The following is a 26151-nucleotide window of genomic DNA, read 5'->3' as shown; positions in this document are numbered from 1 at the left end:
TGATGATCTCTTGCCTGGATTACTATGATAGCCTCTTAACTGGTTTCTGTGATCCTGTCCTTGGCCTTTTTCAGACTATTTTTGCCACAGTAGACAAAAGAACTCTTTAAAAATGTGTATCAAGTCATGACACTTTTTGCCTCAAAACCCTCCAATAGCTTCTTGCCCCATAGTGAGATCCAGAGTCCTTACCGCAGCTTTCAAGGCCCTGTATAGCCTCATCCCCTCCACTCTCACTGGATTTCAACCATTCTGGCTTTCTTGCTATTGTTTGAATATTGCCAAAGATAATCCCAAATTACAGCCTTCACACATACTACTACTGCCAAGAATGCTTTCTCATCCAGATCTCTAGATGTTAACATGGCTTCCTCCCTCATCTTCAGGACTTTGCTCAATGTTACTTCTTAGTAATGGCCTCTCAGCCACTCTAAATAAAATTGGAATGGTTACTTCCAACCCCATACTTCCACATCCCTGTTTTAATTTAGTCTATGGCCTTTATTACTTTTTAACTTGGGGTTTTTAATTTGGGTTTTTTCCCCCTTAATGGCTGTGTCCTATGTTTGAGTCATTGGAATGTAAGTTTCACTTGGATATTTTTTTTGGTCTATCTTATTTACTACTTTATCTCCAGTGACTAGAACAGAGTGTAGCCCGTAGACAATAAATATTCACTGAATAAATGACATGAGTGGCTAATTTTGGTTTTAACTACTTATTTGCAATTGTATATGTGGACTCATGGATGTAAGTAATAAACATTAGTACTGAAATTTCATTGGCTAGATTTTGTAATGGCCATTTCTTTTTAGACCCAACATTGTTATTATAACTCGTAAAAATTATGAAATGTTTTATCAAGGAATACTATTTGGATATAATTATAAATTGTATAATTGTGCTGGCATAATTTTTAACAGCATTCTTGAAAACACAGAAATCCAATACAGTTTTAAAGCTAAAATGCTTCAAGCATTTTAAGAGAGTGTCTGTTCATATATAAAATTTTCACTGGAAAATATTTTATAGCAGATCTCATTAAATGATTTTTATGCTATTTGACAAGAATTAAAAATTGTGATCAAGACATTCTAGCAAATTATTGTGTTTGGTAATAAATTTCTAGGGGCGTATCATTCGAGGAGCTTACAGATTCCAAGCCATCATCACCACTTTTGAAATGATTCTTGGAGGCTGTGGAGAGCTTAATGCAATTGAATGGCGATGTGTGATTATTGATGAAGCACATAGGTTAAAAAATAAAAATTGCAAACTTCTAGAAGGTCTGAAACTCATGAATCTGGTAAGTAACTTAGCATCATTTTTATGACTTAATTCCATTTCTTAGCTACATGGTAAAAAGTCAGGTCAGAGAGCTAAGGCTGAAAAGGTATTCCTTTTTTTATCTTAAAGTACAGATATATCTCATTTCTCTGTAATGATTAAGATTATTTTGCTTTAATTAATTAGCAAGGGGAAAAAATCTCATCTATTTTCTAAGACTTAAAGTTTTTAGTTCTTTCCTCCAAAAAGCTTTGGTAATTGGCTTTTAGAATTAAAAGAGAGAGAAAGAAACCTCTATAGAGTGTTGAAAAGAAGATAAAACCGTAAGTCTTAAGACATAAATTCCTCAATAAAAATCCCTTTCACCAAAGTTATAATATTATTCAGATCTTTTGTGATAGAGGGATAAAGTTTCTACACAATTCTACATACTTAGCATATATCTGTTAAAATTAATAAATAAGATTTTTGAAAATCATTTTATTGTGTGTTTTCAAATCAAATTTTTTTTAACATTTTGATTTAATTAACATCACATAATTAGTCCATGAGCACTTGAACAAATGACTCAAAAATATAGAACTACATACAGTAAAACACTGTAAGTGCTCCTTTTTACTCTTCATCCGTGCTTACCCCTACTCTTCCACTCCTTGCTCCAGTATTTACAAATTGGTATTGATCTGTGTAGACCATTTACTAATATATTCATACATGTGCAGACATACAGATATATATCTAAATATCTAGCTTAGGAATTTAGAGGTATTGTGAAATCAAATTTTAAATGATACTTTGTACTTTTATCATTAAAAATATTTTTATTTTTTTCTGTTACTATTATGTTTAATTTTAATGCAGGTTTAGTTTAGATGCATATTCCAATCAGCCCTTAACATTGTTGGATTATAGCATTAATGATTTAAGAATGTGTGTGAAAAGTTAGATGATGATCAGCCAAATTACAAAGAATGAGTACTATTTTGTACATAAATTACCATACCAAGAATGGTTGAGTATCAAAAAAAACAATAATAATAACCTCCTTGTTCTTTAGAAAGTGTTTCTTTGAGAAAACCTAAAATATGCTTCTTAATTATTTAGAACTTTCCCTTTAAAACCATCAATAGGTAAAAATTAATAGCAGACAAAGTATTAAGAGAATGATACAGAGTTTTTTAAAAAAGGGATTAAGAAAGTAAATTAATGAAGATATATGGGTAGAGATGTATTTTGAGTTGACTCTTGAAAATTTTGGTCAGAAAAATACTTGCTTTTCAAATACTGCAACAAGTGATAACCTACATCAGCTTTCACCTAATTTTAGTACTTTGGTGTTTGTTTGACATGAATACCATAGCACATGTTACTGACGTTTTTCTTGCTTTATGTAGGAACACAAGGTGCTTTTGACTGGCACACCTCTCCAAAATACAGTTGAAGAACTGTTCAGTCTTCTTCACTTTCTAGAACCCTTAAGGTTTCCTTCTGAATCGACATTTATGCAAGAATTTGGGGATCTGAAAACAGAGGAACAGGTATCCTGTTGGTCTTTATAAATAAGTACATCAAATCTCTTATCATTGTAATTATATGTATGTATGCTACATATATTTTCATCATTTTTTATGCAGGTGCAAAAACTTCAGGCCATCCTGAAACCAATGATGTTGAGACGATTGAAAGAAGATGTGGAAAAGAAGTTGGCACCTAAAGAAGAAACCATCATTGAAGTAGAACTGACTAACATTCAAAAGAAATACTACCGGGCTATTTTGGAGAAGAACTTTTCGTTTTTATCTAAAGGAGCAGGGCAGACTAATGTCCCTAACTTGGTCAATACCATGATGGAGCTCAGGAAGTGCTGTAATCACCCATATCTTATCAAAGGTAGCTAAACAGGATTGCAGACAAATACTTTTCTTTTAACAAATACTCACGAACAAAATAACAGCACAACTGCAGCTGTACTGGCTATTACAAGGAAAGGCAGTGATCCTATAACTCTTCTCTCTGGTGCTCTGAGAGATTACAAATGTTTCAGAATCAGGGACAGTGTGAACTACTTCATTACAGTGTCTCAGATTAGCATCACCAGGTTACAAAAGCAGGAGTTGTTGTGTTCAGTCTAACTTGGCCTATAGTTCCTCCTCCCGCTTAATCTTTCTTATGTACAAGACACAAAGCCCATCTTTGAGCCTCCGAATTTACATTTTTTTTCCTGGTTTCTTTTCAGTCCAGGTGCCCTGGTTAGTGTCTTTCAGTTTTTGTGCTCTAATAGCATTACTTTCTAATGTCTTGTCAGGTTTTCTACTAGTGGTCTCTCTGTACATTTGGGTCTTTTCATTTATTCCTGGGAATATACTCCTATTTTATCCAAGACAAATCATTTCTTAGCTCAGTAACTAACTCACTTGCAATCCTGGTACTCTTTAATCGCTATACGGGCTAGGAGAAGGCAGAGAGCCTTTAATTCTGACCTAGACTCTGAAAGAACTATAATCAAAGTTACACTTGACTTCCCTTCTCATTTTTTTTTTTCGTTCTTGCTTTCATGGCCAGCAGGATGCTCATAAACATACCCAGGTTAATTATCATCACCTTTCAGTGATGATCACTGTTATGTTGGTGTTTAAATACTAGGTGTTCATTTAAAAATACATGTTTACTCATCTAGGTTAGAACCACGTTTTCATTAAGTATTTTCCTAATAGCATTTGTTAAACATTTAGTTAAGATAAATTTATATAAGACAGTATGCCAGGTTTCGTGGGAGATAAAAATTGCTTAAGACACTGTCCATATCCTCAGTGGAACTACAGGCTGGTTGGTGGGGATTTCGCCACAAACATAAATAATTTGAACAACAGTAATGTACCTACCATCAGAAAATTTTAATGTGTTTCAGAAACAGACAAGCACTGTTTTAAAAAGAAAACAATTGGGAGTTATTCTTGTATTTTTTTTGATAGGTGCTGAGGAGAAAATACTTGGAGAATTTAGAGATACATATAATCCAGCTGCTTCTGATTTTCATCTTCAAGCAATGATCCAGTCTGCTGGCAAATTGGTTCTTATTGATAAACTGCTTCCCAAAATGAAAGCAGGAGGTCACAAAGTGCTCATCTTCTCTCAGATGGTACGCTGCCTTGATATCCTAGAGGACTATCTTATACATAAAAGGTAAGGCATTCAAACATCCATTGAATTATACTATGAATTATGCTAAGTATATGTTATCAAGGTTTTTGCAGCACTGTACTGTAACCCAGCTTTTCTGACATCTTCCTCTTAAGATCGATGAGAATCCATTTAAATCTACACGTAAAGATTCTTTAGGATGATGTGTTAGATGTTTTCCTAACCTGTATATGTTGCAGTAGTAGGCAGGGGTAAGGTGACTGATTAAGAAAACTTTGCAAATTGACAGGTATTTGTTGACATACAAATGGGTTTATTAGTGTACATTTTACTTGATTGTAAACCTTGTAGTAGTGACATTTTAAGTGGATTTATAACCATTGTTAAAATTAAAGAAAATGATTCAAGATCCTTTTCTGACTTTTTCATTGTTATAATTAGAACCTGCACTTGCTGTACTTTGACTCTTATTGTACACTGTATAAGACTTGCTCATGCTTTAATCTTTTCTGATTTGTTTAATGTAGGCTTTTGTTTTGGGTTTTTGTTTTTTTGTGGGTTTTTTTGGTATGTAACAGTAAGATAGTCTTAAATAATGTCTAATCAGTATTTAGATAAATAGGATATTTATCATAGGATATTTATCAGAGCATTAGTGACCCAATTAGATATTAACACATTAATATAAGAGAATCTGAAGATTCAGCTGTAGATTTTAGTTCACTGTGTTTTGATCTTACTGAAAAGTAAAGATCTGTCTATCCTAGTTTATACTATCAAAGATTTTATAGTTTATTTTTATTTTTCATTTTATCTCTGTTTCCACTGTTAGTGTTCCTTTCCTTTAATCTTATTCCAAAATGTGTATTATTCTCAATCTTATAAATAAGAGAATTAAATTATAATAATTCTAAAAATAGCCATTCTTTCCTTTTCTTGATGTCTTTACATGAAGAACTTTATAAGATAAAGATAAATTTGAATTAGGTTGAATTTCATGGAAAACCTCAGATTTCCTTAATGTCAAAAGTAACATTATTGGAAGTCATACCCCTGTTTTACAGGTACTAGAGATAACAGTGCAGCTGCTGCTGAGACTCCAGTAAATTGTAGGTGGAAAAAAATATCTTGAACCAGAGAGATGTGGCAGATGTTAGTGTATTCCTCTTCTAGTTCCTAAATTTTTATGTATTTGATTTTTATTAATGTTTAACAATTTCTGAGTTTTATGTTAAATGAGGAAGGATGAAAGAAGTTAAAAGTTAATTGCTTGGCAGTAATGACTATGAAGAATTAGCATTATAGTTTGCCCTTAATAGATAATAGTTTACAAGCAGGTGTATCAGTTGAGAGAATTATATGATTGAGATAGAGAGAAATGTTTGTAGGCTTCTTGTATAGAGTTTTATGAAAGTCTGCTTCTTGCCAAAAAAAAAAAGTTATTTGTTATATGAGATCAGTAAGTATATTCATTGTAAAGGTATGTTACCTACACATTCAGGAATGCAGAGATTTTGTAACTTCATATTACTGTGTGTTTCCTATTTAGCACCAATGCTGAAAAGTATAAAACCATAGAAACTAGTTGGAGTAATATTGCTTCTTCATTTTATGGTAAATGTAATGTTGCAGGAAAACTGATAAATATGTGTCTGTCACATTTGATAGAATTTCTTCATTTTCATTATGTTCATCTATCTAAGTTTATTGCACTTCATTTGATAGATATTTATATGAGCGAATTGATGGAAGAGTCAGAGGGAACCTTCGACAAGCTGCTATAGATAGATTCAGTAAACCTGATTCAGATCGATTTGTCTTTCTTCTGTGTACCCGAGCTGGTGGGTTGGGCATCAACTTAACTGCAGCTGACACTTGTATAATTTTTGATTCTGATTGGAATCCTCAAAATGACCTTCAGGTAAATAAATTCCTTGGCTAAGATAATTTTTTTTAATTCCCGTAACTATCTTTGATAATTCACTTGGTTTATTTTCATATGGACAAACTAACGTGTATGTTTCCCTAAGAAATTTTATCTGTGCCAAATAAAATAGATGAAATTATTTTTATTTTAATTTAATGACATTAAAATATAATAAAACATACTTATTTAGATTATGTATCATACCAGCTTCTAGAAAAGGTTTACCTATTTGAATACAGTATTTAATTGTTTAAAGTATATATTATGTAGATTTGAGATAGGCCTAAGCTATAAGAATAACCTATTTGTAGTAATTAAAATTTCAGAATTTTACTTCCTTTAATAAGTACTTGATTATCCTAATTTCATCTTCTCAGTTGTCATATAATACAGTATGCATAGAATTGAGACAACAGACTATGCCTTTTTATGCAGAAAATTAATGCATACATATAAATTAAGACTATACTTGGACTTCATAGAAACATAGAAATATTAATGAGTGATCAGAGTGAGTCAGAGTTTGAAGGTGTGTTATCTAGGAAGGGTATGAGAAGAGAACAAAGTATAAGAGAAATTCTTCTTTTATTGTTCATGGTAGTATTAGTTGTACTGCAACTGATAGGGATATATTATTACTTTAAATAGATATGACACCAAATATAGTGAATTGTTCTTGAGAATATACCTGGCTTGCTTAATAAAAGATAAAGTTTTAACCTCTCATTTGTATAATCTATTTTAGAATTTACCAGACAAATTTCAAGTGTAGTAGGAACTTGAGATAAAATATGAAGCTCTAAATGTAATCTCTGATTTTCCTGCTTCCAAAATGTCTACATATTAGATAATTAGTTCTTTCTGTGTTTAAATAAAATTTAGGTCTCCAGAGTTAATCACCTTAGGTTTTTACCTGCCTCAAAATTATGCAGCTTAACTAAATGTATTGAAAAGATCATTGATAATGTGGTGGAAAAAAATTTAGAAATTTAATATTAAAGTTCAAAACCAACAGCTAAAATAATCTGTTCCTAGAATTTATATTCCTGTCAAAAATTGTATTAATGACACTCTCTTTAAAAAATAATTTTTCACAGATTTATAGTCTCTAAAATATAACTTTAAATTTTAACTTACTGCTGATTGTGGAATCATTCCTCATCTTGGTAAGCTTTACCTTCATTTCTAGAGAAAGGTTATATGTAATTCAGTAGCAAGATTGTCTAAAAATTCTTACACATACTTTTATATTCCATCAAGACAATTTAGTGTACAGACTCACAGACATAGAATACAGACTTGTGGTTGCCAGTGGGGAGAGGTGTGGGTAGGGACAGACTGGTAGTTTGAGATTTATAGATACTGACAGGTATATATAGAATAGATAAACAAGTTTATACTGTATAGCACAGGGAAATATAGTCAAGATCTTGTAGTAGTACACAGTGAAAAAGAATATGAAAACGAATATATGTATGTTCATGTGTGACTTAAAAACTGTGCTGTACACCAGAAATTGACACAACATTGTAAACTGACTATAGCTCAATTTAAAAGAAGGATAGTTTAACGTGTAATGCCTTTTGTGCTATTTTATAAAATAAACTGAATCTGTAACTTTTCATTTTTTATAGGCCCAAGCCCGTTGCCACAGAATCGGTCAGAATAAAGCAGTTAAGGTCTACCGACTAGTAACTCGTAACTCATATGAGAGAGAGATGTTTGACCGAGCCAGTCTGAAACTGGGTCTAGATAAGGCTGTGTTACAGAGCATGAGTGGAAGAGAAAGTAATGTTGGTGGTGTATGTATATTTTCTTCTTCACTTGGAGCTTTTCTGCTTCGGTTTGCATTAATTTTAACCTCAGGTCATGTCATTGAACTTTGATCCATACTGAACACTAATTAGATGCTTCTATGTAAGGAGGAATTTCAGAATAGAACTACATTTAGTTAATACTTTTTGAATCCTTTTCTTCTGTGTAGTAGCTTCAATGATTGTGAATTCCAAGATGTGTTTTCAAAGTAGAAATTCTTGCTTTTAGGCTGTTTGTATCATGGCATAGCAAATTAGAATTTGTGAATTTTCCTGCATTTTTTTCTATAAACAGTTTTTCAAAATAAATTTTTAGGGCCAAACTACTAGCATTGGCTTTATCTTGTTATAAATGATGTTTTGGGCCTACCTGCCCCTCAGAATTATTACCTTATTTGTATCTTGTGCTTTATCACAGCTATTGAACCCTAGTACTAAAATGAACCTTGAGAAGTTACTTACCCCATAGGCTTTGTTTTAACTGAAGCCAGTTTAGGCAAATGGCAAATCTTATTTTCAAGATAGCAAAGAGTCAACAGCTTCAATGCATTCTTTCAGAGAATTCTCTCAGGTACATCCCAAGCCCTGAATGCAATTTAAGCATAACTTCTCTGTTCTTTGACATTCTTTAGGAATACTTTCTCATTCTATGAACTTTAAAAAAAAAATGTTACCAAAATGTTTTCTCTTAGATTCAACAGCTTTCCAAAAAGGAAATAGAAGATCTGCTTCGAAGAGGTGCTTATGGTGCCATTATGGAAGAAGAAGATGAGGGCTCTAAATTCTGTGAAGAAGATATCGATCAGATTTTACTACGTCGTACAAAAACCATTACAATTGAGTCAGAAGGACGTGGGTCAACATTTGCCAAGGTAACACTGAGTAGTGGTACTTTATAAGTATACCAGCAATGTTCTCTATTAAAAAAATTTTAGTTGTCTCTTTACTAATTATTTGCAGAGCTTCTATTTAATGTTTAAATAAACTGAATTTCTCAAAAGAAGTAGGTAATAGATTCTTTTCCTTCATTTTTTCTGATCTCTCATACCAAATTTTACATGTACTTTTCTGATCCTAGTGAAATAGAGTAAGAGTAATAACTAGAAATAGTTATAAGTGTTAATTAGAGTAGAACATTTGAAATCAGATTTATCAGTTAAAGAGCTTATAGCAAAATATAAATAATATAGTGTAGAAGGTTAAATCATCTTATGTTAACTTATAATAATTTAAACTACTTAAAGGAGAGAGAGGATTTCTATTATCATTTTAAATATTTAAGTCAAATTTGGGGAGAGCAAAATGAAATTTGTGTTTTGAAAGGAAATATTGATAACTGCCTATCTATCTATCCTATCTGGGAAAAACACTTTAAAAGTTTCCTAACTGCATTTATATTCCTTTTTTTCCAACAGAGATATGGTAAACCTATATGTTGCATTCTTCTGAAGAGTTTTTTAATTACAGTATTCTGTCCCATGTGCACTGATTCATTCAGGTTTTCTCCTTTCCACTTTAATTTCTTTCTACATTTTCTTCCTTTATCCCCTCTTCACTTCCAACCCAGAAGTCTTTCTTTTTTTTTTTTTTTTTTTCCTGAAGTCTTTCTTGATCTTTATGGAGGAAAAGACTGTCTTACAGCAGGTAGTCCAAGTGCTACACCAAAAGTAATGATAGCAGTTTTCATATGAAAACTTTTTATTCAGCAGACTAATGAAATCTTGTGTCAGGTACTTTAGTAAGTGATGGGAATACTAAAGTGAAAGAATTATAGTCACTGAAAAAAGTAAAGGAGAAAATGATTAACTGTCCATAAAATAGGAGAGCAGAGAATCAGGAAAGCCTTTACAGAGAAAATAACATTTGAGCTGAGTCTTTAAGGAAGTTTGAATTTCATTGTGTTACAAAAAGAGAAAGCCACAGAAATGAGCCATGTGTTACTAAACTACAAGAAAGATTTAAAGAAATATGACATAGACATTTATGGATGCACAGTGTAAATTAAATGGAGATAGAAATGAAGGTTAGAGGTTGGACCCAAATTGTGAAGGGCTCCAAAAAAATTCCATTTTGAGGAATTTGAACTTGATCCTGAGGCAGTTTTAAAGCTTTTAAATCCCTTCAAGCAGAAAATGGACATAATGTGATCTGGTTTAGAAACTTAACTCTTAATAGCAGTGTAGAGAATGAGATTGGAATGAGAAGGGCTAGAGGCGTAGAGACCAGATAAGAAGTGTACATAGGCTGTGGTGATAGATGAGCTAGGATAGTGGGGATCCACTTGAATTAACAAGAACTGATGACCAGTTACAAATTTGTGGAAGGAGGTGTCAGAAATGACTTGAAGGTGGTTGTCTGTCTCAAGGAGGGTCATGGTATCATTAAGTAAGACAGAGAATGCAGGAGAAGGAAGTTTGTATGAAGAAAATAAAATATTCGAGCTGTTATATTTGTGCCATTTACAGAACACCTGGGTGGAGATGTCCAGGGGAGTTGTCTAGGATACAGATACAGATTTGGGAGTTACTAGAGAAAAAAAGCAGAAGAAAGTAGTATTGTGGAAACAAAAGGAATATTGCAGAAGTAAAGTATAAAGCTGAGAACTAAAATTAGTCATGATTTTTTTTTAATAGAGGCATATGCTTTCTCATTTATAATGTTAATAATAATAATCATGGAAAGTCAAAACACCAGGGTTTGAAATCTGACTCATAAGCTTAGTGACCTTGGACAGTTAACCTTTATGAGTCTTTTCTTGTCCTTATAAAAGACAGCATAATATTCATGCTTGGCCTTTCCTACTTTATTATAAAGTGTTACTTGAGCATTATTTTACTCAGGTATGCTCTAATCATAACCAGATGTACTCTAAGAATGTGAAATACTTTAGACGTAAATATTTGTTTTAAACCCTCAGACCAGGGAACAATTACTACTTTTGAAAAGAGAGCTTATTGAAAAGCTACCACTATAGCTGAGGAGCAGAGAGTTTGCCTGTACTTGTCTTACAATTTTTTTCATTTCCATAATTATTTGGGAATGTCATATAATAGGCGTTTGGCATAGTGAGATAGGGCACCACTGTATAATGGCACCAAAGGAAAAAAGTTGATAGTATTTTATACTTTTCCCTGGAATTTCCAAAAACTTCAGCTATACACAGTTGTTTTCAGTGGTTTGGATAAATGTAATTCAATCCATGTCTCTTTGCATTATCAAAGAGTTTCTGGTAAGAAGCTGTATATATATGGAGCAGGGTATATAATAAGACTAATTAGACCTAGTACATATCCATTAATTAGACTCATTATTGGTAACTTCATTTATAAGTGTTTATACCCACTAAACCTTGTTTTAAGAGATTTTCATAAAGGCAGTTAGGTAGATCCTAGAAACAGAAAAGTTTCTGATCTGATTTTAAATTTGGTGTAGAACAAAAGGCTTTGAATTGCTTAATTTACAAAAACAAAATAGTATGAGTCAAGCTTCAGATAGATTGCTTATTTGTAAGGGCCTCTGTGGCACCTAAGACCTTTCTGCTACCTTCTGAAGAGGAAGATGGACTTCACCATTTTAAAGTCTTCCCTTGCAAATAATAAAGGAATTTAGTGATTGAAGGAATACATTTTAAGAAAAATATCTTGGGGGAACTAGGATATTAAGATTTAACATTTGAAAGTAGTTAGTAAACCTGTACTTGATGGCATCCTCCACAGCAGGCATTTCATTTCTTTAGGCATTAATCCATTGTTAGAAACCTTAAGAATTTTGTAAGTCATCTTGAAAGTAGGTTATATGTCAGCTACCAAGAGCATCTGGAATTATTTAAAATATTTAAATTTTTATTTGAAAAGTGAATTTATTATTTTTCTTAAAATCTTTTAAAGCCATTTAATTGTGACATATAGTTTCTTCCGGGCAAATTATTTTAATTATTAACAGTTACCTGGTAGCTGAATAAAAGTGATTATCCACTGTAACACAGAATTTTTTAAGGTAAGCAACCATAAAGTAATATGTTTCAAAAATCTAGTTGTTTCCTTTTAGTGACTTTCCATATTCAATGGTTTCTCTAGAGACATATATCAGTGACACTGTAAGACAGAATAAAACACTGTGAACTTCAGTGAACTTTTCATTATTCTTGAAAATTGATGAGTATATTAATGAAGATTTTAAAGTATGGATATCATATGTACTCAGGAGAAATTCGTTTCTGAATTAACAAAATGAAGTCCCCTCATAGTTTAGGAATATATAGTTTAGGAATGACATCTGTTACTCATATTCATTCATACCATGTTGACGAATTTTCATCACATACTTACTTTTATGCAGGTGATGATGGCTATCTACTTTTCATATTATCAAACTAGTTAGCCTTTACTCTTTTAATTTGATTATAAGTTTTTATAACATGTGGTTTATAATTAAAAGGTGTCTCACTGTGTTTTCTGTTGCCACTGTAACAAATTTATTCTCTTATCATTCTGGCTGTCAGAATGAGTCCAAAATGAGTCTTACGGGCTAAAATCAAGGTGACAGTAGGGCTGGTTCCTTCTGGAGGTTCCAGGAGAGAATCTCTTTCTTATCTCTTCCAACTTTTAAGACTGCCTGCATTTCTTGGCTTATGACCATGTTACACATTATTGCAATCTCTCCTTCTGTTGTTAGTCTTTTGTTCTTCTGTAGTGAAATCAACTCTTTCCTCTTATAAGGACAGTTGTGATTGCATTTAAGGCCTTTCTGGATAATACAGGCTAATCTCCACATTTTAAGATCCTTAATTTAAACACATCTGCCAAGCCCCTTTTGCCATGTAAACTAACATTCCCAAGGTTCCAGGAATTAGGACCTAGATATCTCTGAGAACTGTTATTCAGCCTACCACATTCACCATTTCAAAGAAATAAAAAATTGCTATTTTCAATAGTTTCACAATATTAAAGCTATAGTTTACAGCAAGCAAAAAAGGAATTTAAATTCATTTCATTAAAGCATTTATTTCTGTCACTTCTGTTTCATAAATATGCCAGTAAGATGCATATTTTTAAACATTTATAATATTTAAATACTTGCTAGATATAAGCATCTTAATAACCCAATCTCAAGAATGTTTGATGGAATGAATATATTTATTACTTGGTAAATACTATCACGAGCAGTCATTGTAAAGTTCAACAAGAAGCACTTAGCTCTACACTGGAAATTGACATAATGTTGTAAAATGACTATAACTCAACAAAAAAAATGTAAAAAAAAAAAAGAAGCACTTAAGATTTAAATTTTGTTCCTACTTATTCTTTAGATGTTTCATAAAGATTCAAACTATAAATATAGACACAATAATGTCATGAAACCTGTGTACTTATCATCCAACTTCAACAGTTATCAACTCATGCTAAATTTGTTTTATCACTACCCTACCCGTCTATCATACTATTTTAAAGCAAACCCCAGACATTATATCATCAGCTCTACAAATGTTTCTGTATATATATCTAGAGATTTCTTTAACACAACCACAATACTATTATCACATTTAAAAATAAAATTAACAATAATTCCTTGATATCATTAAATTTTCAGTGTTCAAACTTCCAGTTGTCTTGAATATCATAAATGGCATGTTGCTTGTAACAGTTTTATTATCTTTTTTATGTGTAATTTTCTGCATTTTAAAGTTATATCAAAATGGGTTCTTTAATGAAGCTTTTTATCATTTGATGATTATATCCCAGATAATTAGGCATTACCCTGCAGCCGTTTACCAATTATATTCTTCTTTGAAAATCATTTTATGTGACTGTATTCTTCCATTTATTCTAATAAGAGTTTAGCATGCATTTTTTCAGGCCCTTTTCTTAAAGCATCGTAAATCTTCACTGCTTATTCCATTTTTATAAAGTACTTTGATAACTTTTCTTTGAAGCCACGTTTTTAAGAACTTAAGTTGCAAATAATTGTTATTTATGAGTTACAGTGTTGAACTGTAGTATATAAATTTTTTTCCACCTAAAAGATTGTATAATTTCTATAATATTTAAGAAAATAAATCATTTATATTTTCTTTTATTCCTCTGTAATTTCTTACATTTTTACAATTATGCATTATTTATGTTGTAAGGAAAAGAGTTTTATAAATAAAGATAGCCAGTGGTTCATTTTTCTTTATTTCTCGTATCATTTCATCATATCATGTATTGTATTTTCTTTAGGAGACGTATCTATGTAAAAATGTGATGGAAGTAAAGTAGGAGAGCACCAGAAAATGAACTATACAGGGCAAATGAAATTCTTATTACCTAATTTTTTAATATTTTGTATAGTATTTCTAGAAAGCATGTATCTCTGTCCTCTGTGATTTTTTGACCAAAAAGATTTGATCCTTGCTTATCAAGAGTTTAAGACTTAAGCAACAGTAATAACTTAATTAATTCTGCCCCTAAAACTCAAGCATTGGCATTTAGCCCTTGGTCTTAAGCAGATGCTGTGCTATGTTTCAGACCACTGCATTTGAAACATCCTTTGAGTGTATGTGTATGTATGCTGAATTCAAATTCTATCCACAGTAAATATGAGATTAGGTTTTAGATATACTTTGGTAGATTTTTCCTCTAAGCTTCAAAACATTTTGAAAAACTCCCATTATATATTTCAGGCAAGTTTTGTGGCATCTGGAAACAGAACAGATATTTCCTTAGATGACCCCAACTTCTGGCAAAAATGGGCGAAAAAGGCAGAAATAGATATAGATGCCATCAGTGGTAGAGTAAGTATTTCTTTCCCTTTTGAAAAAATGACCTTTTGGAATACTTTGGTAATATTATAATATCTTAAAGCATTCAACTATGTACTTACTTAAATAAATTTATTTGCATAAATTAATTGATACAGGGTCGTAGAATGATGACATGTTGAGTCAGGCACTGCTTCAGTTTAATTCTTCTGATACCTGTCATGATAGGTTGTAATACCGGGAAAGTATAATTTTGGGTATTATTTGTGTTAAAATTATGTGTTTTTTAATTTTTAAGATGTTTTCAATTAATAATTCCTTTTATTTTGCTCCTTAACCTTGTTTTATTTTTATTTATTTATTTTTTTTTTTTTTTGGTGTCAGATCCCATTAATGATGATGCAGTCAAATATAAAAGGAGAAAAACAGCAATAAAAAAAAGTATTTTTAAACTTTTTTTTTTTAATAATGTCCTTTGGAGCTAAGGAAAAAGGGCCAAAAAGCTAACATAGGATTCAAAGAACTGATAATAACAGAACTGTTCATTTCATGAGATACCTATCTAGTAATTTATAGGAAATTAATGTTTGGGAGCCTTACCTGCTATCAAAATAACTGCTACATGATTAAAAGAATTTTGTATTGAGCATTGATGCACGGGATCTAATTTAATAGATGACCTTTTAAAATGTAAAACTTTACAATTAAATAATAATCATCATTATTTAATATATTTTGGAAATATGTATAGTTCTATATAAAGCAAATAAGTAAATTTGAAAAGATATTTCTAAAAATATTATTTGCATATGGCATGTTTATATGCCTAAAAAGGCAATGGAATCTGCAGACCACTATTAAGTTAAATGAGATTATTGAATTAACTACATGAAGGATAAATATGCCATTAGCCTTCTTAAATATCACCACTAACAGGAATAGAAAAATATAATGGAAGAGGAAAACTAGTTAACAGTAGGAAAATAAACATTTATAACATTTAGGGTATCTACTGAAAGATGTATATGATTTCAGTTAAATCAATTACCAAACTTAATTGGGAGATTTGTCAATTGGAAAGAAAAAACTACATACTTTAAACATTTTAAGAGTTCATTTATAAACATTGAAGTACAACCCAAATCAACATATAACCAGACAAAATCTAAAATTCCCCTGGAAGTCTTACTGACTTTCTTTGTACCCATCTTGTATCATAAAATATTACATCCTGAATACCATTTGTTTGTTTATGCATTAATCTGATCCTCAGGACTTTGAATTTCTCATGAGCAGGAAGCTGTCTTATTCACAGCTGAACCACAGCCCACAACATGGTGCCTGACTTAAAAGAAATTATTCAATGAAGGTGAAAACATGTCAACTTAAGTTGTTTTGAATAAATTAAATAGCTTTGAACATAGTGAGGGCCATACATTTATTACCTTGCTTGTGGTATATTAGTATAACTCTTTTGGGAAGCACAGAAACATGTTTCTAGATCCTAAGATAATTACATCTTTTGACCAATATTTCTGTTTCTAGATATTTCACTTCTTTTGGAATTATCTTTAGGATAAACTTAGATCACAAAGACTTACTTTAGCTTTATGTGTTTTAAAAATTAAAAACAATCTAAATTAAATTGTGAAATAAGTATGTAAAGAAAATTATGATGCATAAATTCAGTTTGAAAATAAAATGCGTGGTTATTGAAGAAACACAGTACAATAACTTTCACATTAATATAAAGCCACATACCTAATTCTGTTTATAACTGTAATGTTACAACATTTCATTCATATATATATATATATATTTATATATACATATTTATATATATTTATATATTTATATAAATAAGGGTTTTAAAGAAGTGAAAAAATTTTTAATGGATTTGGTACATTGGTGGAATTGTTAGCAATTTCATTTCTCTGGCTTTCTATAATTACTTTATTATTTGTACAACTTGAAAGGTAAAAATGTAAAATATTATTATAAACAAACTAGTAAAAGGACCTTCAAGTAATAGCTATTCAATTTTACAGAACAGCTTGGTTATTGATACTCCAAGAATTAGGAAGCAAACAAGACCCTTTAGCGCCACAAAAGATGAATTGGCTGAATTATCTGAAGCTGAAAGTGAAGGAGATGAAAAACCCAAACTCCGGAGACCTTGTGAGCGTTCAAATGGCTATGGAAGAACTGAATGCTTTAGAGTAGAGAAAAATCTGCTAGTTTATGGGTAAAGTATTATTTTTAATGTTTACTGTTAGTAGTCTTGTATGTAAATTTGCAGAAAACATACACTGTATTCTAGTATATTTTTAATCTTATTAGAATCAATAAAATGTATTTTAAGTACCCTGCATTTGTATATTTAACATATTTAATAGTAGAATGAGAAGATATCCTTAAATTTTATAATTATAAATGTATCACTAATATCAAACTCCTTGTTGTTCTCAGATTTACATACTCAGTAACACAAATGGATAATGTTTTTATCCATTGTTGAATAAAATGTACTAGAAATTACTGTACCATGGCTCTACAATTTACTCATGGGGGAAAAAACTTTATTGGGTAAATCCTGTTAATGACAAAATATGTTTTTTGCAGTTTTACTCATGAGTAATGTTTTTCTCTAGAATTTGACTCAATATTAATGTAAACACACCTTTTTTTTAACTAGATGGGGCCGATGGAGAGAGATTCTATCACATGGCCGTTTTAAAAGACAGCTAAATGAGCATGATGTAGAAATAATTTGCCGAGCGCTATTAGCATATTGCCTTGTTCATTATCGAGGAGATGAGAAAATTAAAGGCTTCATATGGGATCTCATTACTCCAACCGAAGATGGGCAGACACGAGAGCTACAAAATCATCTAGGTAAGAACGTTCTTTTATTTTCTTTTTCAATTTATTTTAAGTTGTATAAGTAACACTTAACGTAGTACCCTATAAAATATTGAAGCATTACAAATACTGGTAAAGAACCCTTAACCTTCACCCTCAAGTCAAGTTCCAGCTTGGAAAATACCAGTGTTATTAGTTTGGTTGAGTTTTATATATTGTTATCAAACATGTATTGGTTTGCAAGTTGTTGACCCAGTAATATGTCTTTGAGGTTATCCCATCTGTATTCTTGTAGCTCTGTCTCATTTTTTAAACTCCTGCTTAGTTGTCCTTGTATGGATATTTATTAAGTCATTTAGCATCTCCTTTAATGATGGGCATTTAGGATATTTCCAATTTTAGACAGTTAAAAAACAAGTTTCAGTGAAGATCCTTGTACATTCCTCCTAGTACACGTGACTAACTCTTCCACTAAAGTAAATATCAAGAAATGGAATTGTTAAGGTACAGTGTATATGTGTCTTTAGTACCTGAAATGTGGCCTATGTATTAAAAGCATCAGCATCTCCCAGGAGCTTCTTAGAAGTGCAGAATCTTAGGCCTCAGACTTAATAATCAGAAACTACCTTTTAAAAAGTTCCTCAGCAATTAGTATATATTTAAAGTTTGGAAAACAGTGATATACATTTAAAATTTTTATAAATATTTTAATTTGCTATCAGATATGACTGTGGCCATTTATAGTCCTATCAGGTATATACAAGTACCTTTTTCTCCATAGCCTTGCTAACAGAACATTCTTTTTTGCATAAAATAATCGAATTTTTTTTTTAAAAAGATTACTATGCCCTTAAATTTGTGTTAAAATTGTGTTCTATTTAATCAACAAATACTTGTTAAAGTGCCTGCTATGTGCTTCTTGTGCAAAGTACAGAGAAGATGAGAAGGAACAACACAGACAACATCCCTGAGCTCATCGTGAACCTTACATTTTGGTCAGGTAGAGAGACATACTAAGAAAGTAGATAAATTACTGAAATAATTCAGATTGTGATGAGTACTGTGAAGTAAATAAACTAAGCACTGAGCTTGAGAACAACAGAAAGCACATATTTTAGATTAGGGTGGTCATTGGAGGCCTGTCTTAATAGGAAGCAATGAAATTATTAATGTGAAGAGCTGGCTTCTGATAAAGATGGAAGATTAACACAAATATAGTTTCATTCCTCCTTGAAACCCCACTTATATGTCAATAGAGAGAAAAAAATTAAGCATTAAGCTTGATAAATTCTACAGGTAAAAGCCTAGTTTCTTCAGCAATAAATAGTGGGAAGGGAAGAAATGGAGAGGGTATCTATAAACCAGTGATTCACAACCAGAGATGATTTCATGCCACAGTCCTGCTCCCACCCTGAGCTGTTACAACTTTGAAGATGTTAAGGGCATCTAGTGGGTAGAGGCCATGAGTGTACAGACAGCCCCTCACTATGAAAAACTGCACCTCAAAATACCAGTGGTGCCAAGATTGAAAACCCTGCTATAACCTTAAAGAGACTTAAGAGTTCTCAACCCGTTGCTGTGTGTGGACCTTAATTTGGATCATGATTAAAACAAACAACCCAGGGGAAATTTTTTGTTATCTTTATTAGATAATTGTAAATTCAAATACCAAGTGTTAAGGAAGTATTATTGCATTTCTTAGGGCTGATAATGGTATTGTAGTTATTTTTTTAAGAAGGCCTTATCTTTTGCATACATTAAAAGATACATTTATTAATGAAATGATTGTTTTAGATTTATTTCTAAATAGTATCGGAGGTTGGGGATGAACAGGATATAGATGAAGTAAAATTGGCCATGTATTTGATAATTATTGAAGTTGGATGATAGGACATAGTAGTCCACCACATTATTCCATCTATTTTTGTATATGCTTAATTTTGTAATTTAAAAATAAAAAAATAAATAGGGATAAACCCTTAAAAGTGCAGAGAATGGGAAATGAATTTGGGAACCTGGAAGCATTAGATTAATAACTAACTTAACCAACCAGAGAAAGGCTGGATCTTAGGTCAGCAGGAGGAAAAGGCAAAAACCAACTGATGTGATTCACAGATTACCCAAAAGTTTCAGGAGTTTGTGACATCAGTAACCTCTGAAAATGGGTGTAAAGGACAGGGGCTTTGATTAAAAGTTGTTTAAGAGGATGTCAGAGCCCTAAATACCTTCTTTAACTCCATGCAGCCACAGTGAAGACTGAATGAAAGTTTATTGTCTGGGAAAGATAAAACAGTCTCTGTGTGGCATTGGTATTTGCAGCATGGAGCTACTAAGTGGGTATTAAATGAGTGTGTATACTGGATAATATCATACTCAAGGAAGAAAATTAAGGACTTTTCTTTGGTGAATCCTAAAGATAATGATGGGAAAAAGCCAACCAGATTACCCTTCAAAGAGTTAACAGTGACCTCTACCCATTCAGACTACCTGTGAACTTTTCTGTCATTCTTAATATAAGCAAATAACCAAGGGTATCAGACATCTGAAGAAAGTCTCCAACATGAGAGACCAAAAACAAACCGTTAAAATGAACTTGTAGGAAACAAAGGCTATGAAAGAAGGCAACTTTTTTTAAACTATCATATTAATATCTGCAGAGACACTTCAAATATACTATGATTTTGAAAGAAGAATAAAGTGCTGTAGAAACAAAGCACAAACAGACCTCTTTTAAATTACAAATTAACATGTAGCAAAAATGAAAAATAACAAGATTATAAATGATGAATATAAGAAAATTGTGTTAGGGAAAAGTTTAAAAATATAAACATCTCCATATTTATTAGGAAAATTTCAATATGTATATTTTTTAAAATGCACTATTTAATTTCCAAACCAACAAGGGTAAATAGGACTAGAATACAGAACGTTGTTAACATAAAATAAATACACGTTAAGGTGGAAACATTAATTGAGATGAAAAAGGGACACTACATAATAATAAAAAAGACCAATCCATAAAAGAAGATATAACAAATATGAACCTGTATGCACTGAACAAAAGTCTCAAAGTATAAAAGCAAAACCCACCAAAAACTTAAGGAAAAATGGGACAAATCTACATAGTGCTTCTAGTTGACATTGTGATCATTCCTAGCTAGAAGAATATGGCAGATAAAAGATATATGAGATAAGAATTGAGATTTGAAAGGAAGAATCAAAACTGCATTATTCGTAATTATGAAAAATTGTAAGTGAAACAACACAAGCATCACTGAAGGCAATATAGTCATAGTATAGACGTTTACGTAGCAGTTAAAATGGATGAATTAGAGCCTCTATGAATCAGCAAGTATAAATCTCAAAAAAAAAGTAATAAGTAAGTTGCAGAATTATACTTACAATATAATGTTTGAAAACTTAAATGCTAAATATTTCCCCAACACACGAGTATAAACATGCATGAAATGAAAAACAAATTCAAGATAGTGACTATCTCTAGGGAGGAGGGAAGGAATTGGACTTTAACTATTAGACTTCCTTTAGTAAAAAACTGACCGAATATGGAATATGTTAAGATTAAGAGTTGGAATAGTTTTTATATTTTTGACATATTTCACAACAAAAATGTCAAAGAAATAAAATGAATTTAGTTCTCTTAAACAGGAACCCACAAAACCTAATCCATGTTATTAGTAACAGTCAGTTCTGAAAATCAGGAGGCCACACAATTTTTTTTTTTAATAACTAAAGAAGCAAAAAGTAAAGCAGAGGGACAGGTTTGATCTTTCAGTTTTTACATTTGGGGAAAAAATGTATTTTGAAACAAAAAAAGGTAATCAGAATGATTAATTTGAGATAGAGAATTGCTGGGTGTTTTGGGGGAAATTGTGTTAATGTGTGTATAGCTATCATGAGGACTTACCTTGTGATTAGGTTAGCGTTGTTACCGTTAATATTTCAAAGATCTCTGCACAGACCTGAAAGTTTCCAGAAATATCCTGCATTGAAAATACGTTGCAAATGAAGATCCTTGTACAAATTATCACTGGTTTCATGTGTCCTTATTTTAACAGGCCTGTCAGCTCCTGTACCTAGAGGTCGAAAAGGGAAGAAAGTAAAGACACAAACAAGCTCATTTGATATACAGAAAGCAGAATGGCTTCGTAAATACAATCCTGAGCAGCTGCTTCAAGATGAAGGCTACAAAAAGCATATAAAACACCACTGTAATAAGTAGGTAGTAGGGTATTTTTAACACAACTTGTTGCAAGTTTACTTTTCTGAATTTATTAACAATCTTAAAGCATGCTGATTTTGAGTACAGAGACAGTGTGGTCTAGGATCAATCCTAATCTTAATCTTACAGGGTATCCTTCAGCAAATCTTGCTACCTCTTGTGTCATGTTTTCATCAACAGAGAAAGAAATAAAACTGGCCTCCAAATGATCTCATTATATCTTACCTGGATATTAAATAATGATGATTGTGAAGATTTTGGAGAAACCTATTTTATATATATGGTAGTAATGAGATTTATTTAATCAGAAGTAATTATTTCATTATAAAAATTCTGTATACAAATTCTTTTTTAATTTTAACTCCATGGATGAATTTTCTTCAATGATTAATATCTTTGTGTCTTTTGATTTCTTTTCCCTCATTTTTAGAGTTTTGCTTCGTGTAAGAATGCTGTATTATCTAAAACAAGAAGTCATTGGAAATGAGTGTCAGAAAGTATTTGATGGAGTTGATGCGAGGTAAATTAAATAACATGTTTATATTTATTTTTCAGTAACATGATGAGGCAAAAATTAAATGACCAGACAATTGTATATTAAATGGCTCCATATTCAATGAAATTCACAGGAAGAAAAATCTACCTAAATTAGATTAACCCTTGCCAATTTGTAGCCTTTTCTCAATTAATCTCATCTTTTGCCCTGTCACTGAAAGTTATAACATAATAAGAATAATAACGTCAACATTAGTAGTAGCTTCCTGCCACCAAATCTAAAACTTAATCTTCTTCCCTCTTACTACAGTGTGAAAGGTTTTATGGTGACTTTTCCATCCACATGTGATCCATCCAGAACCCTAATCTCTCAGTTCCTTGACCTTATCTACAAGCATTTTTTTTTTCTACCACAGCCACACATCCACACAGTCATATACTTAATCTTGCCATCACCAATAAAAGTATTACCTCTTCAATCTGGATTTTGACCATCACTTACCTCCAGCTCATTTAACTTGGGTACTTTTCACTAATTCTCTAACTTCAACATAATGTCCCCACATCTTACTGCTCACTATCCATCACCACTTTCATGCCCCACTTTTTTCATTATTAAACTGCATTCTGTAGTCCAGCACTATACTAACTAAAATTCTTTGCCTGCCTCAGTTCTTCATAAGGGGCACAACCCCAAGTCACAATGAACCCAAATACCCATTTACTTTTTGCCTATACCAAAGCAGTTGAACATTTCTGAAGAAAATCAAGCAAAGTCTGCTGAATGACTCACTTCAAGTGTATGATTATTGATCTAAAATGAGATTAAACACAGTCTGTTTAACCACCACTACCAGTAAATTCACTTTCCTGCTCTTTAAGAAGACCATTCCATGCATCTCTCCTCAAACCATCTTCCCATCCTACCAGCATCAGATGACTCTGCTGTGTATTTCATGGAGAAGATGCAGTCAGATAAGGGGTACCTTGAGTTCTGTTTGTCGTATGTGTCCCCCTATTTATTCCTTCCCTCAGGATGTAGTAGAAATCTTCCTCCTCCCAAGAGCAACCCTTGTGCTTGGAACTCCTCTTACCTTTTAGGGACTTTACTCCTGTAGTAATCACCTTTCTTTCCTGAATCATCATTTTCCCCCTCCCTACTGAACCATTCTCATGGCATATGTACATTCCTTAATATCATTCACTTAAAAAAGAAAAGAAACCCTGTAACATACATACACCCTACTTACTACTCCATTTCTCTGCTCCCACTCACAAAAATAGCTGTTTGTGTTGACTGTCTCTACTTCTTTACCTTGTGTTTTCTCTTCTAAATTAATTTTTATTATTCCAGTTAATCTTTCATCCCCACTCTCTTACTGATGACCTACAATGTGACCAGTCTCTAAACTTCTCTCTTCTTGAAATGATGTCTTCAGTAGGTATCTGTGCTGCTGTACCCACCTGATTGTCCTTTTTTCCTCACTCGTCTTTCCATTTTCCTTTGCTAACTCTTCTTACTCTAATAGATCTCTAAATATTGAGTTGACCCCTGGCTGTGTCCTCAGCTTTCTTTCTTGTCTGTACTTCCTTCTTAGGTAAACTCATGTAGCCTCATCATAACAAATACGATCTATACACACGATTTTCTATTTTACGTATTCATCGCAAACCTCTCCCCTGAGTACTAAACTCTGAATTAGCTGCCTCCGAACGTTTCCACTTGAAAATCTAATTATCTCAAACTTCCCCTTCATCTCCCAAATCTTCTGGCTTCCAATTCCTTCCTCCCCACCTTCCCATGTACAGGCCTTCTCCATTGTAGTAAATTTACCACCCAGTTGCTCTGATATCATTCTTGATTTCTCTCTTCCCCTCGGACCCTATAGAAGACCCACTAGCTTGACAAAATGTATGACAAATCTGAGCACTTTTCACTATCTCCTCTGCTAATCCATGCCACCATTATCTCATGGTTAGACTTCTGCAGTGACCTCCTAATTGGGTCTCTTTGCCTCCTCTTTTGCCTCTCTACAGTCTGACTTTCACACAGCAGCAGAGTGATCTTTCTAAAGCAAAAATCAGGCCATGACACTCCCCTTCTTAAAACCTTGCAAATGCTTCTCATTTCTCTCAGTATAAGATCCAGTCCTACTTGCCCTGCATAGCTCTGTGACCTCCTTCTCCCCTCTGTCCTTCTCCCACAGTCCTCTAGTCACACCAGTGTTTCTATTCCTTCAGCATGTCAGGCGATCTCAACTGAGGTTTCACCTCCTCCGATAGGCCTTCCCTGCCTACCCTCGCTAAAGCAGAACACCAGTCACTCACTATTACTTAACCTTATTTGATCTCATTCATGATACCTATTACTATTAAAAATTATATTTATTTTTAAATTTTCTTTCTCCTCTCATTACAATTTAAGCTGCTTGAAGGTGAAGTATGCTGGCTGTCTTATTGATCATTGTACTCCCAGCCTCTAGAAATAGTAACTGCCCAGTAAATATTTGTTGACTAATTGGCTCCTCTTTTCCCTTGGTCTGACTGGATTTGATCCCCTTGTAATTTCCCAGGAACTGCTGTCTGTGAATTATTCTCATTCATTAATCTCTCCCTCTCTGGCTTCTCATTTGGATTTTAACACATCTCCCTCAACACACACACACACACACACACACACACCCCATTTTTGGACCCCATTCTCTTCAGACTACCGTATTATTTACTCTCCTTGATTTCAGAGCCAAACTTCATTTAAGAAGTATCTGAGAAAAACACCGTATGATATCACTCATATGTAGAATCTAAAAAACAAAGAAAGACAGTCTGAATTCATCTATAAAACAGAAACAGACTCGCAGACATATGAACAATCTTACATTACTAGGGAGAGGGGGTAGGAAGGGATAAATTTGGGAGTTTGAGATTTACAAATGTTAGCCACTGTATATAAAAATAAATGTTTTTTAAAAGTTTCCGCCATTAAAAAAATTTGCTGTCCCATTTTTTTTTCTCTTCTCCCCGTTCACTGTACATTGTACTGCAGTTCAGCTTCTACCCCTCACTCCAGTATCTACTTTAAGAAGTTCTTCATCCACATTGCTGCTAAATTTCATGGATATATCATAGCATTTATCTTACTTTACCTTTTGTGACAACCTCCTTCTTCTTAGAAGGCTTCTGTGATACCATTCTCCTGTAGATTTTCTTTTTAGCTTTCTGCTTACCACTTTTCCTTTTCGGGCTTTGCTTCCACCTGTCTCTAATATGTCCTCACTTGGCCATCTCTTCTTGTCCATTTTCTTGGGTGTTCTCATCTCTTCCACAGCATCAATTTTTATTTCTGTACTGGTGACGTCCAAATCTATCTCCAGCCCACTTCTCTTCTGAACTTCAGATCCACATTTCTCAAATGTACCATAGTTACTAATACTTCCAAACTTTTGCATTCTTGCTGAAACATTCTTTTTCCTCCTTTCCTCCATATTCCACCGCTTATTGCTCAGCCGACATCGACTCAGCGTCCCTGTCCTCTCAAGGCTGGTTTAAGCACATACCCAGAGTACCCTGTCACAGCACTCATCACAAGTTTGCAGGTACCTCTTCACAAAGACAGAGGTGTAACTGTCTTATTATTGCCATTACT

General features: G+C 32.6%; 1 protein-coding gene across 11 annotated transcripts in view; it reads left to right on the top strand.

Moving 5' to 3' along the window:
* The window catches only part of CHD9 (chromodomain helicase DNA binding protein 9), a 208614-nt gene that overhangs the window by 148183 nt on the left and 34280 nt on the right, over positions 1-26151 (top strand). For all 11 annotated transcript variants that reach the window (XM_010990074.3, XM_031458441.2, XM_064489165.1 and 8 more), the window contains 12 exons: positions 1130-1306; positions 2682-2825; positions 2922-3177; positions 4260-4470; positions 6154-6349; positions 7990-8157; positions 8862-9041; positions 14831-14941; positions 16957-17153; positions 17604-17803; positions 21847-22006; positions 22441-22530. In XM_010990074.3, coding sequence (XP_010988376.2) covers positions 1130-1306; positions 2682-2825; positions 2922-3177; positions 4260-4470; positions 6154-6349; positions 7990-8157; positions 8862-9041; positions 14831-14941; positions 16957-17153; positions 17604-17803; positions 21847-22006; positions 22441-22530 — 2090 coding nt within the window. The remainder of the gene's footprint in view (positions 1-1129; positions 1307-2681; positions 2826-2921; positions 3178-4259; positions 4471-6153; positions 6350-7989; positions 8158-8861; positions 9042-14830; positions 14942-16956; positions 17154-17603; positions 17804-21846; positions 22007-22440; positions 22531-26151) is intronic.

This window comes from Camelus dromedarius, chromosome 9 (genome assembly GCF_036321535.1).
Source record: "Camelus dromedarius isolate mCamDro1 chromosome 9, mCamDro1.pat, whole genome shotgun sequence".
Taxonomy (NCBI): Eukaryota; Metazoa; Chordata; class Mammalia; order Artiodactyla; family Camelidae; genus Camelus; species Camelus dromedarius.
This window is presented reverse-complemented; position numbering and strand designations above follow the sequence as displayed.